Below are 17,155 nucleotides of genomic sequence, written 5' to 3'. Positions count from 1 at the left end.
AATTATGCTTAATGAACCAATTATGTGCTAGGCTCAGCTAATATGAAAATTGCCGAGATGTTTACCATGATCCCTAATACCCCCCCCCCCGGAGTCCAATTGGGTGGGTTGAACCATCCAATATGCCTTAAAACGGTCAATTAACCCGTTCGATACTTGCACCGATTTCGTGAATTGAAGCCTACCACGGACATTTATGACAACATATAATGGTCATATATGGTTACAAACGTCATTATACGACCCTAAGATGTCTCCCCTAGGGTCTCAAGACTTTTTGCCACCGGGCCCCATAACAGCAAAAATATCTCAAAAAACGTGGATTATAACCTTCAATTTTGGAATTTTTCGACCTTTTTTCGCCTGGAAATAAAAATTGCCGAGATGTTTACCATGGTCCCTAATACCCTCCGGGAGTCAAATTGGGTGGGTGGAACCATCCAATATATATGCCTTAAAACGGTCAATTTACTCGTTCGAAACTTAAACCGATTTCATGAATTGAAGCCTACCACGGACATTTTTGACAACATATAACGGTCATATATGGTTCCAAACATCATTATATGACCCTAAGATCTCTCCCCTAGGGTCTCAAGACTATTCGCCACCGGGCCCCGTAACATCAAAAATTCCTCAAAAAGAGTGGATTATAGCCTTTAATTTTGGAATTTTTTGACCTTTTATCGCCTGAAAATAAAAATTTCTGAGATGTTTACCATGGTCTCTAATACCCTCCGAGAGTCCAATTGGGTGGGTGGAAGTGTGGAACCATCCAATATGCCTTAAAACGGTCAATTTACCAATTCGAAACTTAAACCGATTTGGTGAATTGAAGCCTACCACGGATATTTTTGACAACATATTATGGTCATATATGGTTCCAAACGTCATTATATGAGACTAAGATGTCTCCCCTAGGGTCTCAAGACTTTTCGCCACCAGGCCCCGTAACATCAAAAATTTCTCAAAAAGCTTGGATTATAGCCTTCAATTTTGGAATTTTTCGACCTATTTTCGGCCGGAAAAAAAATTTCCGAGATGTTTACCATGGTCCTAATACCCTCCAGGATTCCAATTGGGTGGGTGGAACCATTCAATATGCCTTAAAACGGTCAATTTACCCGTTCGAAACTTGCACCGATTTCGGAAATTGAAGCCTACCACGGACATTTTTTGACAACGTATAATGGTCATATATGGTTCCAAACGTCATTATATGACCCTAAGATGTCTCCCTAGGGTCTCAAGAATTTTCGCCACCGGGCCCCGTAACATCAAAAATTCCTCAAAAAGCGTGGATGCCTTCAATTTTGGAATTTTTTGACCTTTTTTCGCCCGGAATTAAAAATTACCGAGATGTTTACCATGGTCCCTTATATCCTCTGGGGGTCCAATTGGGTGGGTGGAACCATCCAATATGCCTTAAAACGGTCAATTTACTCGTTTGAAACTTGCACCGATTTCGTGAATTGAAGCCTACCACGGACATTTTTGGCAACATATAATGGTCATATATGGTTCCAAACGTTATTATATGACCCTGAGATGTCTTCCCTAGAGTCTCAAGACTTTTCGCCACCGGGCCCCGTAACATCAAAAATTCCTCAAAAAGCGAGGATTATAGCCTTCAATTTTGGAATTTTTTGACCATTTTTCGCTCGAAAATAAAAATTTCCGACATGTTTACCATGGTCCCTAATACCCTCCGGGAGTCCAATTGGGTGGGTGGAACCATCCAATATGCCATAAAATGGTTAATTTACCCGTTCGAAACTTGCACCGATTTCGTGAACTATAGCCTACCACGGACATTTTTGACTACGTATAATGGTCATATATGGTTCCAAACGTCATTATATGACCTTAAGATGTCTCCCCTAGAGTCTCAATACTTTCGCCAGCGGGCCCCGTAACATCAAAAATTCCTCAAAAAGAGTGGGTTATAGGCTTCAATTTTGGAATTTTTTGACCTATTTTCGCCCGGAAATAAAAATTGCCGAGATATTTACTATAGTCCCTAATACCCTCCGGGAGTCCGATTGGGTGGGTAGAACCATCCAATATGCCATAAAACGGTCAATTTACTCGTTCGATACTTGCACCAATTTCGTGAATTGTAGCCTACCACGGACATTTTTGACAACATATAATGGTCATCTATGGTTCCAAACGCCATTATATGACCCTAAGATGTCTTCCCTAGGGTCTCAAGACTTTTTGCCACCCGGCCCCGTAACATCAAAAATTCCTCAAAAACGAGGATTATAGCCTTCAACTTTTGGAATTTTTCGACCGTTTTTTGCCCTGAAATAAAAATTGCCGAGATGTTTACCATGGTTCCTAATACCTTTCGGGAGTCCAATTGGGTGGGAGGAACCATCCAATATGCCATAAAACGGTCAATTTACCCGTTCGAAACTTAAACCGATTTCGTGAATTGAAGCCTACCACTGACATTTTTGACAACGTATAATGAACATATATGGTTCCAAACATCATTATATGACCCTAAGATCTCTCCTCTAGGGACTCAAGATTATTCGCCACTGGGCCCCGTAACATAAAAAATTTCTCAAAAAGCGTGGATTATAGCCTTCAATTTTTGGAATTTTTCGACCTTTTTTCGCCCGGAAATAAAAATTGCCGAGATGTTTACCATGGTCCCTAATATCCTTCGGGAGTCCAATTGGGTGGGTGGAACCATCCAATATGCCATAAAACGGTCTATTTACCGGTCCAAACTTGCACCGATTTCGGGAATTGAAGCCTACCACGGACATTTTTGACAACATATAATGGTCATATATGGTTCCAAACGTCATTATATGACTCTAAGATTTCTCCCCTAGGGTCTCAAGACTTTTTGCCACCGGGCCTCGTAACATCAAAAATTCCTCAAAAACCGTGGATTATAGCCTCCAATTTTAGACTTTTTTGACCTTTTTTTTGCCCGGAAATAAAAATTGCCGAGATGTTTACCATGGCTCTAATACCCTACGGAAGTCCAATTGGGTGGGTGGAACCATCCAATATGCCTTAAACAGTCAATTTACCTGTTCGAAACTTGCATCGATTTCGTGAATTGAAGCCTACCACGGACATTTTTTACAACAAATATTGGTCATATATGGTTCCAAACGTCATTATATGACCCTAAGATGTCTCTCCTAGAGTCTCAAGACTTTTCGCCACCGGGACCTATAACATAAAAAATTCCTCAAAAGCGTGAATTATAGCCTTCAATTTTGGAATTTTTTGACCTTTTTTCGCCCGAAAAAATAATGCCGAGATGTTTACCATGGTCCGTAATACCCTCCGGGAGTCCAATTGGGTGGGTGGAACTAGGGATGTCAGTGGGGCGGGTCAAGTAGGAGACCCGCCCCATCCCCGCCCCAGTGGGGCGGGGATGGGTCTCGGTTTGGCGGGTGGTGGGGCAGGGATGGGGATAAAAACCATACCCGCCATGGGTGATGGGGCGGGGGTGGATTTCAAGTTGTACCCGCCCCATCCCCGCCCCGCCCCACCCGCCCCACTTCGTACTCGCCCCATCCCCACCTCATACCCACATCTATATACTTCTATACTATTTTATAAAATAATTACGTGAAGTAAATTATTAATTATAATACTTTGTACTACCTTACATTATAAATAAAAATGTGTGTAATATTAATAATGTTTTTTTATTAATATTATAATCCGTATTAATTATGTAGGATCGTGTATTTGAGAGACGGAGATTAGGCGGGTATTTGGTGGGGATTAGGTGGGGATGGATATCCAAGTGGGGGTGGGGCGGGGATGGTTTTGGAGTTGTACCCGCCGGGGCGGGGATGGGGATGAATATTAGACCCGCCGCGGGGATGGGGATGGGGATGGGGATGAAAATATTAGGTGGGGATGGGGATGGGAAGACCAACATCCACCCCGCCCCATTGACATCCCTAGGTGGAACCATCCAATATGCCATAAAACGGTCTATTTACCCGTTCGAAACTTAAAACGATTTCGTGAATTGAAGCCTACCACGAACATTTTAGACAACATATAATGGTCATATATGGTTCGAAACGTCATTATTTGACCCTAAGATGTCTCTCCTAGGGTCTTAAGACTTTTCGCCACCGGGCCCTGTAACATCAAAAATTCCTCAAAAAACGTGGATTATAGCCTTCAATTTTTGGAATTTTTCGACCTTTTTTCGCCCGGAAATAAAAATTGCCGAGATGTTTACCATGGTCCCTAATATCCTTCGGGAGTCCAATTGGGTGGGTGGAACCATCCAATATGCCATAAAACGGTCTATTTACCGGTCCATACTTGCACCGATTTTGAGAATTGAAGCCTACCACGGACATTTTTGACAACATATAATGGTCATATATGGTTCCAAACGTCATTATATGACTCTAAGATGTCTCCCCTAGGGTCTCAAGACTTTTTGTCACCGGGCCTCGTAACATCAAAAATTCCTCAAAAACCGTGGATTATAGCCTCCAATTTTAGACTTTTTTGACCTTTTTTTCGCCCGGAAATAAAAATTGTCGAGATGTTAACCATGGCTCTAATACCCTACGGAAGTCCAATTGGGTGGGTGGAACCATCCAATATGCCTTAAACAGTCAATTACCTGTTCGAAACTTGCATCGATTTCAGCCTACCACGGACATTTTTTACAACAGATATTGGTCATATATGGTTCCAAACATCATTATATGACCCTAAGATGTCTCTCCTAGAGTCTCAAGACTTTTCGCCACCGGGACCTATAACATCAAAAATTCCTCAAAAAGCGTGAATTATAGCGTTCAATTTTGGAATTTTTTGACCTTTTTTCGCCCGAAAATATAAATTGCCGAGATGTTTACCATGGTCCGTAATACCCTCCGGCAGTCCAATTGGGTGGGTGGAACCATCCAATATGCCATAAAACGGTCTATTTACCCGTTCGAAACTTGACAAAATATAATGGTCATATATGGTTCCAAAGGTCATTAAATGACCCTAAGATGTCTCCCATAGGGTCTCAAGACTTTTCACCACCGGTCCCCGTCGTAACATCAAAAATTTCTCAAAAAGCGTGGATTATAGCGTTCAATTTTTGGAATTTTTCAACCTTTTTTCGCCCGGAAAGAAAAATTGCCGAGATGTTTTCCATGGTCCCTAATATCCTTGTGGAGTCCAATTGGGTGGGTGGAACCATCCAGTATGCCTTAAAACGGTCAATTTACCCGTTCGAAACTTAAACCGATTTCGTGAATTGAAGCCTACCACAGAGATTTTTGACAACATATAATGGTCATATATGGTTCCAAACGTCATTATATGACCTTTAGATGTCTCCCCTAGGGTCTCAAGACTTTTCGCCACCGGGCCCCGTAATATCAAAAATTCCTCAAAAAGCGTGGATTATAGCCTTCAATTTTGGAATTTTTTGACCTTTTTTTCGCTCGGAAATAAAAATTGCCAAGATGTTTACCATGATCCCTAATACCCTCCGCGGGTCCAATTGGGTGGGTGGAACTATCCAATATGCCTTAAAACGGTCAATTTACTCGTTTGAAACTTGCACCGATTTTGTGAATTGAAGCCTACCGCGGACATTTTTGACAGCATATAATGGTCTTATATGGTTCTAAACGTCATTGTATGACCCTAAGATATCTCCCCTAGGGTCTCAAGACTTTCGCCACCGGGCCCCGTAACAGCAAAAATATCTCAAAAAGCGTGGATTATAGTCTTCAATTTTGGAATTTTTTTACTTTTTTCGTCCGGATTTAAAAATTTCGAGATGTTTTCCATGGTCCTTAATGACCTCCGGGAGTCTAATTGGGTTGGTGGAACCAACCAATATGCCATAAAACGGTCAATTTACCCGTTCGAAACTTGCACCGATTTCGTGAATTGAAGCCTACCATGGACATTTTTGACAGCATATAATGGTCATATATGGTTCCAAACGTCATTATATGACCCTAAGATGTCTCCCCTAGGGTCTCATGACTTTTCGCCACCGGGGCCCCGTAACATCAAAAATTCCTCAAAAAGCGTGGATTATAGCCTTCAATTTTGGAATTTTTTGATCTTTTTTCTAATGGAAATAAAAATTGCCGAGATGTTTACCATGGTCCCTAATACCCCTCGGGAGTCCAATTGGGTGCGTGGAACCATCCAATATGCCTTAAAACGGTCAATTTAATCGTTTTCGTACACGCCTCTTGTATTGGCTATAAGTTTTCACGTGGCCTGTATGTAGCCGGATAATGGTCATATTTGGGTCGAAATAATATTATCTGACCCCACGATGCATCCCGTAATGTTCCGTGAAATTCTGACATTGGGTCCTGACACCTCCTAAACTGCTCCGACTTTGTTTATTATAACTTTCATATTTTCCATCCGTATATCATTTTTTCACCCGACGAGATTATGCATCCAAGTATTTCCAAGGACCTTGGGAGTAATAAATAGTGCCGGGACATGTACTAGTATTTGAAAATTGGTATAATATGGCTATGGACATGTACTAGTATTGCGAAAATGTTATAATATGGCCATGGACATGTACTAGTATTTGAAAATTGTTTGGCCCCTTACCCTAATTAGCAACTGGGCACAACCCCATACTATTTGGGTGAGTCAATATGTAAAATTAACAAGTACTTTATAAAAATAAAAAATAAAAGTGGATCACAGGAGAGATAGTGGTCCCACCAACCCGCGTTCTTTTGTTCTAAAACCTGGGTGACATCCTCCATTATTTCTTCTCTCTGCAAAATTTGCGCAAATTAGGGTTTTGCTTTCACCGATTTCTCACAAAAATGGGGGGAGGCAACGCTCAAAAATCCAAGACTGCTCGCGAGAAAAATTTGGAGAAGAATAAGCCTTCCAAAGGTGTTTTTTTTTTTTTTTTTTTGATTAATAATTCAAAATTATTGTTCTGAGATAATTTATCTGAAAAAAAAAAAAAATTGAGGTTTGATTAAATTTGTGGTTGATTTGGTGCAGGAAGCCAATTAGATTCAAACAAAAAGGCTATGAGTATCCAGGTATGTTGATTTTGCAGTTGATTTTTATCTATTTGTTTGATTAATTTTGGTTAATGATGCTACGATAAAGCTGAATTAATTATGATTTATGAATCATTTTGAATTTGTAATACTGATTTTACCTGTAATTGTTGAATTGATCCTTTGTAAATAATGAAATTGTGTTTAGCAGGTTGGAGTTGTGTATAATTTCAACTATTTGATCACTCTTTATGTAAATGTGCTGTGAATAAAATTTTATTCCAAGATATAGTATTGTCCAATACTAATCTTGCTGTTTATTGCGATTTAGCTCGGTCATTAGGCTTGGATGAATAATTATGTGAGAGCGCTCATACACACTCACATTATTGAATTTGATGTGAAAATTTACTCTACTAATCATTTTTACTAACTTTGATGATATTTTTTTTTGCTCTATATGGTCTATTTTTAAAGGGTTTATAAACTTTGTCATGATAATTTTTGCAACCTTTGTCAGCTAACAGTCTCATATAAAATTCCGATATCCAAAAATGTTGTCACCGTAGTATGAGATAATTTCTAAATATGCCACTACTAAGCGATGGGGAGATAATTAAAAAGTGAATCAATTTTCACCAGCTTCTGTTGGCCAACACCCATATGGACGAAAGCCCAAAGTTTGATGTGAAGAGTCTCATGGTGCTAATCCCTTAAGTTCTTGTGAATGTCATATTCTGCCAAAATATCACCAGAACCTTTATCATAAATGATTAAATATGCCGGAGCCATTTATTAGTGTGCTCTATGGTCTATAGATATGCTAAAAAGTTCTGAAGTAAGTGAAACTAATAGAAGCATTATGCATTTATTAGATAACCAACCATAGTCTAGTGATGCTTCTTCACTAACAAGCTGATTTATCCATCTTCAAGCTGCCTATTGAAGTTGCTGTTGTGCTGTTGCATTGCTGTTGGCCTGTTGCTCTGAGAAGGATGGTAGGGTGGGGTGGTGATGTTTTTGCTCGGTTGTAGACTTGTATGAAATTAGGCTTATCTTTGGATATACATACTGCTAATGTGTGCCTTCAACCTTTTATCATTTCCCATGATTACCTCCAAAATTTGTTATCTTGGATTCTTGGCACAACATTTCTTTATGAGAGGACATTTAACATTCGTCTGAACAAAGAGGAAGATATGAATTGATTAGCCTAGGTTAGCAAGCAGCTGATACATAAGTTTTTATGCTTACCTAATCACCTCATGCAAGGTTAAACTTCCATCAGTTATACTGCATGTGCCCTTTAGATTTGGCTATGTATTGAGAGGAAGAGGCTTTTAATGTTAATCTATGCGTTTATGCTAGTAAGTTGGTTATCCTATTTCAAACAATGAGCTCAAAGTTTCTATTGAAAAAGGTCATGTTTTACGGTAACTCTGTTTGCAAGGATTGCATTGCGCTGTTTTTGCTGCATAATATACTTTTCCTTAATAATGTCGGAGAACAGCACAAATTTGGCAGTGTTTCCTGCACTTTGCAAACATGAGAATGGTTTGTGTAAATGAGTTTGTTATGCTGAATACAAATTGTGCTGAACATTTCTTGAAAGGCATTCTGCATATTGAATATGCATCCTTGCTGTTATTGAATCAACACTTAGCTTTTTATTTATTTATTTATTTTTTATTATCATTGAGAACTGCTGACGCCAGAGGGATGCTGATGGTGTTTCTGTAGATGTTTTGGAGTTGTAGTCATATTGCAGTATCATTGTTTTAGATAGGACTTCATTGATACTTTGTAGATATGTTTTAAAAGTATATATTGAGCCTTCTTAGAATGTATATCTGTTGGTCTTAACATTTCAGTGGTGAATGCAGTGCAAGGTATGCATGCAGACATTTATGTGTACTACTACAGAGGTGAAATGCCGTGAACATGCTGAAAATAAGCACCCAAAACACGACATTGGTGCATGTTTTCCACATTTGCAGAAATGACCCCTGATGGTTTCATGTAGAAATTGATGGGAAGAAGTTGTCAACAGGAAAATAAACTTTTAAGATATGTTTCGAAGTTGTAACTTATCTAATGTATATCAAATGATATTGCCTTAAATCTCTTGATTACCGCTGCCTTTGGTTATTGGGATTACTCAATGTTAAACTTTGTTCTTCAAATGAAAGTATCTAAACCTGTTTATCTTGAACTTGATATGTATTTGTTTTTGTATAAACCTGTTAATATGGTGCCTGTATTGTATCCTTGCATTCGTGAATAAGTTATATTTCAGATTCTAGTGTTTGATTTCATGTCCGTCCATATTACAGTATTACCCTACTTATGTAAAATAGTAAAATTATACCCTTGGCTAAGTTGACACGACTGGTGTTATTGACCTTAAATGCCCTGTTCTTGAACCTAGTACCTGCCATGGTTGTATTATGGCTTAGTAAGTAAGATATTGCTAAACTCGAGCCCTGGCTCCAATAATATCCAAAGGCTAATAAGAAAACAAATGCAACTCACTGACATATAGCAAGTAAATACACGCATGATGCAATCGATCAATCCACATCTGTTTCTATGAGCACAATTCAAGTAAAAGCAAGCCCAAAAGAAGTAAATACAAATGTTACAAATCACAGATAATAATTTCCCTTAAAAAAAAAAAATCACAGATAATAAGGTTTTTTCCAACAAATCAATCAAGTTGAACATTAAGTACATGACTTACAGCTTCAAGAGTCACTCCCAATATCAGTTTTTAGACATCTCTTTCACAACTGAACATATACGCTCAAGTCTCGTCAAAAAAAAAAAAAAAAAAAAAAAAACATATATGCTTAAGACCCTTAAGTCATTGCTCCTTCCACCATCGCTTTAACCATAGCTCACTTAGTTCTCAAAAAACTTTTTCAGCAAATCCTTGTCTGCATCACCAATATTAGGATCAGTGAGTAAGCTCACCAATGATGATATCGTGTGATTATCAGCAGCAAACTCTTTAATTCTCATTAACCTGACAAGCTCTAAATCCCTCCTAACATTCTTTCCATCTATAAAACCTCTAATAATAGTATTAAAAGTGCGTTCATTTGGAAATAATCCATTGTCCTCCATATTCTTCAACAAGTCATCGGCTTTTGCTAGCAACCCTTCTTTACAAAACCCTTTTATCATTATGTTGTAAGCACACACATCATGCAGCCCTTTAGTTGTGAGAAAGGAGAAGATGTCAACCGCTTCTCTAAGGCGATTAGCTTCACACAAACTATCCATCAGGATACTGCATGTAATAATATCAGGGACCACTCCAGTATTCCCCATTTCCTTCATTGTTGCAATTGCCTTGTCAATTTGTGCATTCTTGCACATGCCATCAAGCAATGAATTCCAAGTGATTAAATCTGGTTTTAGTCCGTGAGCTTCCATTTCCTTGAAAAGCTGGTGTGCAAGCCTGAGCTGATTGTCTTTGCACAAGGCATCTATAAGAGTGTTGTAAGTGATAACATTGGGGTTTACTTCTTTCAAAATCATCTTCTGGAAGACACCAAGAGCTTTGTCAATCTTTTTAGACTTGCAATAGCCATTGATTAAGCTGTTGTAAGTAACTATATCAGGTTTGCAACCATTTTCAACCATCAAATCCATAAGCTTTTCCGTGTCATCCATCTCACCACGTAAACAATATCCATCTAACAGAGCATTGTAAGTGATGATGTTGGGAACCGTTCCTCTCTTAGTCATGTATTCAAAAATGTCCCGTGCTTCACCAACCTTGCCATCTTTACAATACATGTCAATCAACATACTGTAGGTCTCAACATCAGGAGTTATGTTGTTCCCCAACATCTCAGTGAGCATTTGTTGAGCCTCTTTCTGTTGCCCCAAAGTGCACAAACCTCGAATTAAGGTAGTAAAGGTGACAACATTAGGGGAAATTCCCTTGACTTTCATCTCCTTGAAAAGGCGGAGAGCCTGAGGTAATAACTGGTCTTTGCAGAGACTATCAATAATGGTGCTATAAATGACAACATTAGGCATAAAATGGCCGTAAGACTCCATATTTCTAAGGAGTGTGAGAGCACCGGCATTATCACCGGACCTACACAGACCCAAGAAATGGAGGTGCCTAGAAAGAGAAATGACAGTAGAGAAAGGGGGGTGGGGTTTAATCTTGGACATGGCACTCAATAACATACAGAAATCAATAATAGAAGGAAGAGGTCGCATGGATATCATATGGTGGAAATGGGAAAGTGGGATTTCAACATTAGTAAACCCTAATTTAGATTGTTTTCTAACAAATTTCAGAAACAATTCGGGGTCATCAACATCATGATGAAGATGATGAGAAGCGTAATATCGGAAAGAAAATAGAAAAGATGGAAAGTAAAAAGGGGGATTGAAATTGAAAATGAAAAGAGGAGAGAGATGAAGAAGCTTACTTGAAGAAGATCCGCCATTAAAATGGAAAAGAGAAGAAATTTGAAGAGAATTTCTGAGCAAAATACCAGATTTGCTCCTCATTATGCCAAATCAACAGCCAAGGAGGAAGATCACTGCCACCGTAGTGCCACGCTGCTGCTGCTGCTGCACACTGTGTTTGAACTATGAAGAGCGTATTCTGGTGCTGGCAAAATTGCCATCCAAAATCATCAAAATTGACTTTTATTTTGGGACTTTGGTATTCTATTTAAAATTTTTGAACATTTTTAAATTTGTAACCTTTGAATATGTCACTTGACCTTAACAAAATACTCGTAATAGAGAGGAGTATCTCCATTAGTAAAACATAATTACGTGAAATCTTATTATTATTTTTTTTGACAGGGAAATCTTATTATTTACATGTTGAAAATTAAAAAAATATTTTTGAAAAATGTGTGCGTTGACAAACATGAAAAGAAAAAGAATGGAAAGGGACGGATTTTTTTTAAGGTAAAAGTGTAAATTTATAGGTTAAATACAACTTTTTTGAAGATTTTTAAATTTTTAACCTCTGAATCACTGATGTTTAGGTCTTCTAAATTGAAAAGGTCTAGATCTCAAACTTGTGTACATACACAATATGGGTCGTATATACTTGTATGATTTTAAGCCAAGGAGATTTGGTTATCAACTTATTCATTTATTAAAGGTTAAATAATTTACACAAAAACTACCCATAAAGAACTAAAATGGTATATCTAAAGATGTTGTGCTCGCAGAATCTGCTAACACAGTAGCATGGATAGCTCACATTAACCCATTGGGTTGGGCGAGGGGATCGTGACTTATGATATGCTACAAACTCAGTTGACGCCTTGACGGTCTTTACCAAAAGGAAATTATTGAACCGGATTTTATAGCTTGCATTAACTTTAGCAATTCCTTATTATACTTTGTTTGTTGTACGTGACTGGACCATTGCAAAATTGAAAAAAAACAAACCTTATTTTTTATTGCAAAAGCCTAAATGATTGTATGATACCATCACACAATAATGTTGTGTGAATATACTAACTATTTTAGCAATTTTTGTGTAGTGCTAACAAGATTAGCTAATATGTTGATTTAGCCTGACCCAAAATTTTTATTAGCTCCATGGAGTCTTATACTATTATTTTTGGTTAAATTTACAACTCAATCGAAAATGACTTAAAAAACCCGCTCTTTTCAACTTAAAATTACAGGTTTAAATCCAACCTATAGGCCGATTTTTACAAAATGACATGATTACCAATCAGGTGTAACCGTGTAAATAACAAATAGAGGACAACTCCTCAAGAAATAAGAGTGGGGTGACTTGGTTAGATGGTGGTTTGTTGGAAAAAAGAGTGGGAGGGAGTTAACAAAATATACCAGAATTTTGAATTTCAACGGCTTGGTTTCATACAATTATTATAATTCATATAATATTATTGAAACTAATTTACATAATAGAGACAATTAGAGCGTGCATGCATGTCTAACCACCATACTCCACCCATATCTTCCTTATTTTTCTGAGGATGATTTCCTAAAAAAATTCCCAAGAAAAAAAAAAAAAAAAAAACAACCAAAAGTTTTCATCATCCCAAATTTTGGGACTTTTCACACCCCCAACAAATTTTGTCAATGTCTTTCTTCCTTTCTTCATTGGTTTTGATTGCTTGATTGAGGTCCTTCTTTGCCCGTTCGCCGTCGGATGCCCTTTGTTGTTCTACCTACATTCATCTGAACAAGCTAGATAGGATTTTTGTGATTATTGTTTAGACATGATTTGAATTTTGGGTTGTGATTCCATATGTTATATTGAGATGAATGATGGTTATTATCAGATTATGAATATTTGGAGGGACTTGGTTGTTTTTGGATGAATCTGAGTTGTTGGGATTCAGGGATTTTTCCTTTCTCTCTAGAGATTAAAGAAAAATCATCAATTTTGACAAAGTCGAAAACGGGGATCAGGGGTCTGAGTGATCGACATGAATTGCCTACCGTGCTTCAACAAGGACGACGACGAAGAACCCACTGATCCTCCACCACCTCCTCCTAAGAAAGAAAGTCTTGCTCATATTGAACCCAAAGAGGCAGTTGCTTCTTCGTCGAAAGGTATCCTTCTTCTCCTTCCTCTTGTAGTGATTGTTTGACATGATTCCTCTGTTCAAGACATCTGTTCGTATATCTGCTATTGTTTATGAAATTATGTGTTAGATTAATTGAGCTAGAGGGGATTAGGTGATATCCATACAATTATGTTTCAGAGTAGATGACAAAAACAGACTATTTCATAGTAGAAACTTGGCTTATAGTTGGTTTTGTAGCTACATGTTGGATGATTAAGAGGATTTGAGGTCACTTAATAGCTCAATGAGTTATTTTATTACGCGCCATGAGGGAACTAACATCCTTTTAGTGGAAGGCTGGCTTATGACATTGAAGGGTTAAAGGGTTTCTAAGGTTGGTTCTGCTAAATATGAAGCATGGCTTCATCTTATCAGTATATTTGGCATTATTGTAGATCCTAGACAAATTTTCACAGCTTCAAAGCTGTAGTTTCTAGTGCTGTAATGTACTGTGTCTAGGTTTGTGCTCCTCAAACATGTAAATAACCAGAGTTATCCTTCAATGTATGTATTGATTATTGAAGGATAAGTATAGATGATAGATCATCTATTGCTATATTAGATGTTAGGCAATTTCTCAGCTAGGATCATTACTTGAAACAAAACTCCCTCATTATGTCACTGCAGAAAAATTAATGATAAATTTCCTTACATATCTTATTGTAGCAAAAACATTTACCTTTCGGGAGCTGGCCATGGCAACCAAAAATTTCCGGCAGGAATGTCTGTTAGGTGAAGGTGGATTTGGAAGAGTATTCAAAGGGAAGCTTCAGTCTTCTGGCCAGGTAACCACTAACCGGTGTCCTAAATTCCCTTTCTTTGCTGGATTTGTTTTCTTATCTAGTCGATTGTTGACCTCAATTTAATGGTTGGCTGCTGTAGGTTGTTGCTGTAAAGCAGCTTGACAGAAATGGAATGCAAGGAAATAAGGAGTTTCTTGTTGAGGTCCTGATGCTCAGTCTGATCCAACACGCGAATTTGGTTAGTCTCATTGGCTACTGTGCTGACGGAGATCAGAGGCTTCTGGTGTATGAATATCTGCAGATGGGATCTCTGGAGAATCTATTGTTTGGTAAATTAACTTTTCATCCTTCCAGTGGTTAAATAGTATCCTATCTACACTTCTACATGTTTTTCCTGCCTTCTGCATCATTTTAGTATATATGCAGAAGCTGCAGGATTTATAATAGCTGTTGCTGTTACTTTTCTTCTTTTCTTTGCTTTTAATACTTTTTACAATGCAAACATTTTTCACAACTTAATGCTTTTGTAACTTGCAGGTGATGATCCTGACAAGAAACCGCTGGATTGGTACACCAGGATGAAAATAGCTTTGGGTGCAGCCAATGGACTCGAGTATTTGCATGACAAGGCCAATCCCCCTATCATATATCGTGACCTAAAACCATCAAATATTCTATTAAATGAAAACTATGAACCAAAACTGTCCGATTTTGGTCTTGCCAAGCTTGGAGCAGGTGGAGGTAAGGTAAACCCAACATCAAGGGTAATGGGAACTTATGGTTATTCTGCACCTGAGTATTCAAGTGGTGGTGAGCTTACGCTCAAATCTGACATATATAGCTTCGGAGTTGTATTTTTAGAGCTTCTCACTGGACGAAAAGCCATTGATACGACTAGACCAAATGATGAGCAAAATCTAGTTACATGGGTAAGCTTTTATTATTATTATTTTTTTTACACTCTGCTTTAGGGTGACAAAAGTGACAAGAAATTATCCTGACCTGATTTATTTGTACCTGAATCATCAGGCACAACCAATATTTAGGGATCCTAAAAGATTTCCGGATTTGGCAGACCCACGGCTAAATAACAATTTTCCACTGACTAGTCTAAACCAAGCAGTTGGAATTTGTGCAATGTGCCTTCAAGAAGAATCATCTGTCCGACCCTTGATTGGTGATGTTGTTGCTGCTCTTAGTTTCCTCGCAATACCTCAACCAAGTACTACTACTGCTTCAGCCCCACCAGCAAATGCCCCACCATCAGAGCAGAAGATGCTCTATGAAATTGAGACCAAAAAGAATCAACCGTCCCAATCAGATGACAGTTTACGGTATGATGATAGTGAGAGTACCCAAAGTGGTTCTGATCAGCGGAATGGAGGAAGTGATCAAAAAGTTGAACTGGGAGAGAAAGACTGTAGTAGTCGATATTCAGGAAGAGGACAGAGTTTTGATACTTCAGAGGAACAGAGCACTTACACATCAGACTCAGATAGTGGAGGTGGTAATACCAATTATGATGATGCTGAAGCCACAGAGCTTGAAGATCCAGAAAGATCAATAGATTCAATTGCTAATTACAGTTTGCACTCGGCCCGAAGTACAGACAGCAGCATGCAATCTGATGCTGGATATAAATCTTCGAAACATGGAAGTAGTAGGAGATCTTCGCCAACAAAGGCTAATGGTTCTCGTAGAAGAAAGCCAGTTGTGACATTTAAGGAACCAAGTTTAAGTGCGAAGAAAAATGGTACTAGAAAACCAGAAGGAGAAAATAGCCATTCAGACAGTAATAATCAGACAGTAATTTCAGCTGCTACAGATGTTAGACAACAGCAGCAGCAGCAGCAACAACAACAGCAACAACAACAACAAAAACAGCAGCAACATATACAAGAACCAAGCTCAAGTTCCTCAAGCTCAGAAAGCAGCAGTGAATCTGAGGAAGAGAAAGGGTCTCCAAAACACATGAAAGAGACACACATTCCTCTACAGAATAACGGATTCCAAGAACAAGCCACCAGTAGCCCAGACAAATCAAATCATCGAGTTTTTGAGCAACCTCATAAAGAAAGTCCACAGCTACGGCATCTTAAAACCAGGTGATATCCGTGAGAAGGCATTAATGCATTATACGGCTATCCATCTTCTTGTTCTAAAACTGATTGTTGAGCATAGACAAAAAGAACTTTTTTTGGTTGGTATAATGTTAGCAGTTTGTCTCCCTCTTTTCATCCAATTCTCAAGTTATACCCTAAGCATCAGACATTGAGGAGGTTGAAATCATGCTATTTTGAGTGAGGGGCAAATGCCAGATCTTGGTTGCAAGATTTCTTTCCAAGTTCCCTTACAGCTTGTGTTTGTTTGATCCAATTACTACACCATTCCTTTATCCTTCTAGTTCTTCCCTTTTGTCTTGACTCCTCTTGAAAAACTTGATATTTTGTAAGCATCTAATATGGAATTGGCCTTTTTTGTACTGAAATTGTTAGAAGTGCTAGGCATGTAGGCAGAAGGGTGAGCACAATGACGATTTTGTTTACTTTACTTTTCATAAAATACATGGTAGTGTTGTGCACATCAGTTGTAGGCCTTGTAGCATTCTGAATCCTGAAGTTGTTTACTAAGCGAGTTTTCAGTTGTTGAAACAATCAATCTCTATTTTTTTATTTCATCTTCTACCTTTCATGTTCAAAGAAAGTAAAGAATTTCTATTGTCTGACTGCTAATACAGAGTACAAATATATACATTAGACTCTTCCCCAAAACACAAATGTATGATTTTGAAGATCTAATTCTG

General features: G+C 38.2%; 3 protein-coding genes across 3 annotated transcripts; 2 read left to right on the top strand and 1 right to left on the bottom strand.

The window, feature by feature from the left end:
• Window positions 1-6,737: 6,737 nt before the first annotated feature.
• On the top strand, window positions 6,738-9,328 carry LOC145604526 (uncharacterized protein At2g23090-like). The gene is made up of 3 exons (XM_081660414.1): window positions 6,738-6,897; window positions 7,012-7,052; window positions 8,897-9,328. The coding sequence occupies exons 1-3, from the start codon at window positions 6,825-6,827 to the stop codon at window positions 9,014-9,016; spliced, it is 234 nt and encodes a 77-aa protein (XP_081516540.1). The 5' UTR covers window positions 6,738-6,824; the 3' UTR covers window positions 9,017-9,328.
• Window positions 9,329-9,780: 452 nt separating this feature from the next.
• Window positions 9,781-11,688, bottom strand: LOC145604515 (uncharacterized). The gene is made up of 2 exons (XM_081660403.1): window positions 11,468-11,688; window positions 9,781-11,014 (listed from the first exon to the last, which is right to left on the bottom strand). Exons 1-2 carry the CDS (start codon window positions 11,547-11,549, stop codon window positions 9,915-9,917), a joined length of 1,182 nt encoding a protein of 393 aa, XP_081516529.1. The 5' UTR covers window positions 11,550-11,688; the 3' UTR covers window positions 9,781-9,914.
• A 1,780-nt stretch (window positions 11,689-13,468) lies between these two features.
• LOC145604514 (receptor-like kinase LIP2) lies at window positions 13,469-17,103 on the top strand. The gene is made up of 6 exons (XM_081660402.1): window positions 13,469-13,595; window positions 14,276-14,394; window positions 14,492-14,681; window positions 14,890-15,281; window positions 15,382-16,199; window positions 16,260-17,103. The coding sequence occupies exons 1-6, from the start codon at window positions 13,469-13,471 to the stop codon at window positions 16,459-16,461; spliced, it is 1,848 nt and encodes a 615-aa protein (XP_081516528.1). The 3' UTR covers window positions 16,462-17,103.
• The last annotated feature ends 52 nt before the right edge of the window (window positions 17,104-17,155 follow it).

Source organism: Chenopodium album, chromosome 22, assembly GCF_948465745.1.
Source record: "Chenopodium album chromosome 22, dcCheAlbu1.1, whole genome shotgun sequence".
NCBI lineage: Eukaryota > Viridiplantae > Streptophyta > Magnoliopsida > Caryophyllales > Amaranthaceae > Chenopodium > Chenopodium album.
Note: the sequence above shows the minus strand (reverse complement) of the source record. Positions and strands in the feature narration are given on the sequence as shown.

Excerpts from the sequence above, each read along its gene's own strand:
- LOC145604526 (XM_081660414.1), top strand. The coding sequence starts at position 6,825 with ATGGGGGGAGGCAACGCTCAAAAATCCAAGACTGCTCGCGAGAAAAAT. Across the intron at positions 6,898-7,011 it reads GAAGAATAAGCCTTCCAAAG|GAAGCCAATTAGATTCAAAC; the intron begins GTGTTTTTTTTT and ends GATTTGGTGCAG. Across the intron at positions 7,053-8,896 it reads AAAAGGCTATGAGTATCCAG|TGCAAGGTATGCATGCAGAC; the intron begins GTATGTTGATTT and ends TGGTGAATGCAG.
- LOC145604514 (XM_081660402.1), top strand. The coding sequence starts at position 13,469 with ATGAATTGCCTACCGTGCTTCAACAAGGACGACGACGAAGAACCCACT. Across the intron at positions 13,596-14,275 it reads AGTTGCTTCTTCGTCGAAAG|CAAAAACATTTACCTTTCGG; the intron begins GTATCCTTCTTC and ends ATCTTATTGTAG. Across the intron at positions 14,395-14,491 it reads AGCTTCAGTCTTCTGGCCAG|GTTGTTGCTGTAAAGCAGCT; the intron begins GTAACCACTAAC and ends TGGCTGCTGTAG.
- LOC145604515 (XM_081660403.1), bottom strand. The coding sequence starts at position 11,549 with ATGAGGAGCAAATCTGGTATTTTGCTCAGAAATTCTCTTCAAATTTCT. Across the intron at positions 11,015-11,467 it reads TAATGGCGGATCTTCTTCAA|ACCAGTTATTACCTCAGGCT; the intron begins GTAAGCTTCTTC and ends GTCTCTGCAAAG.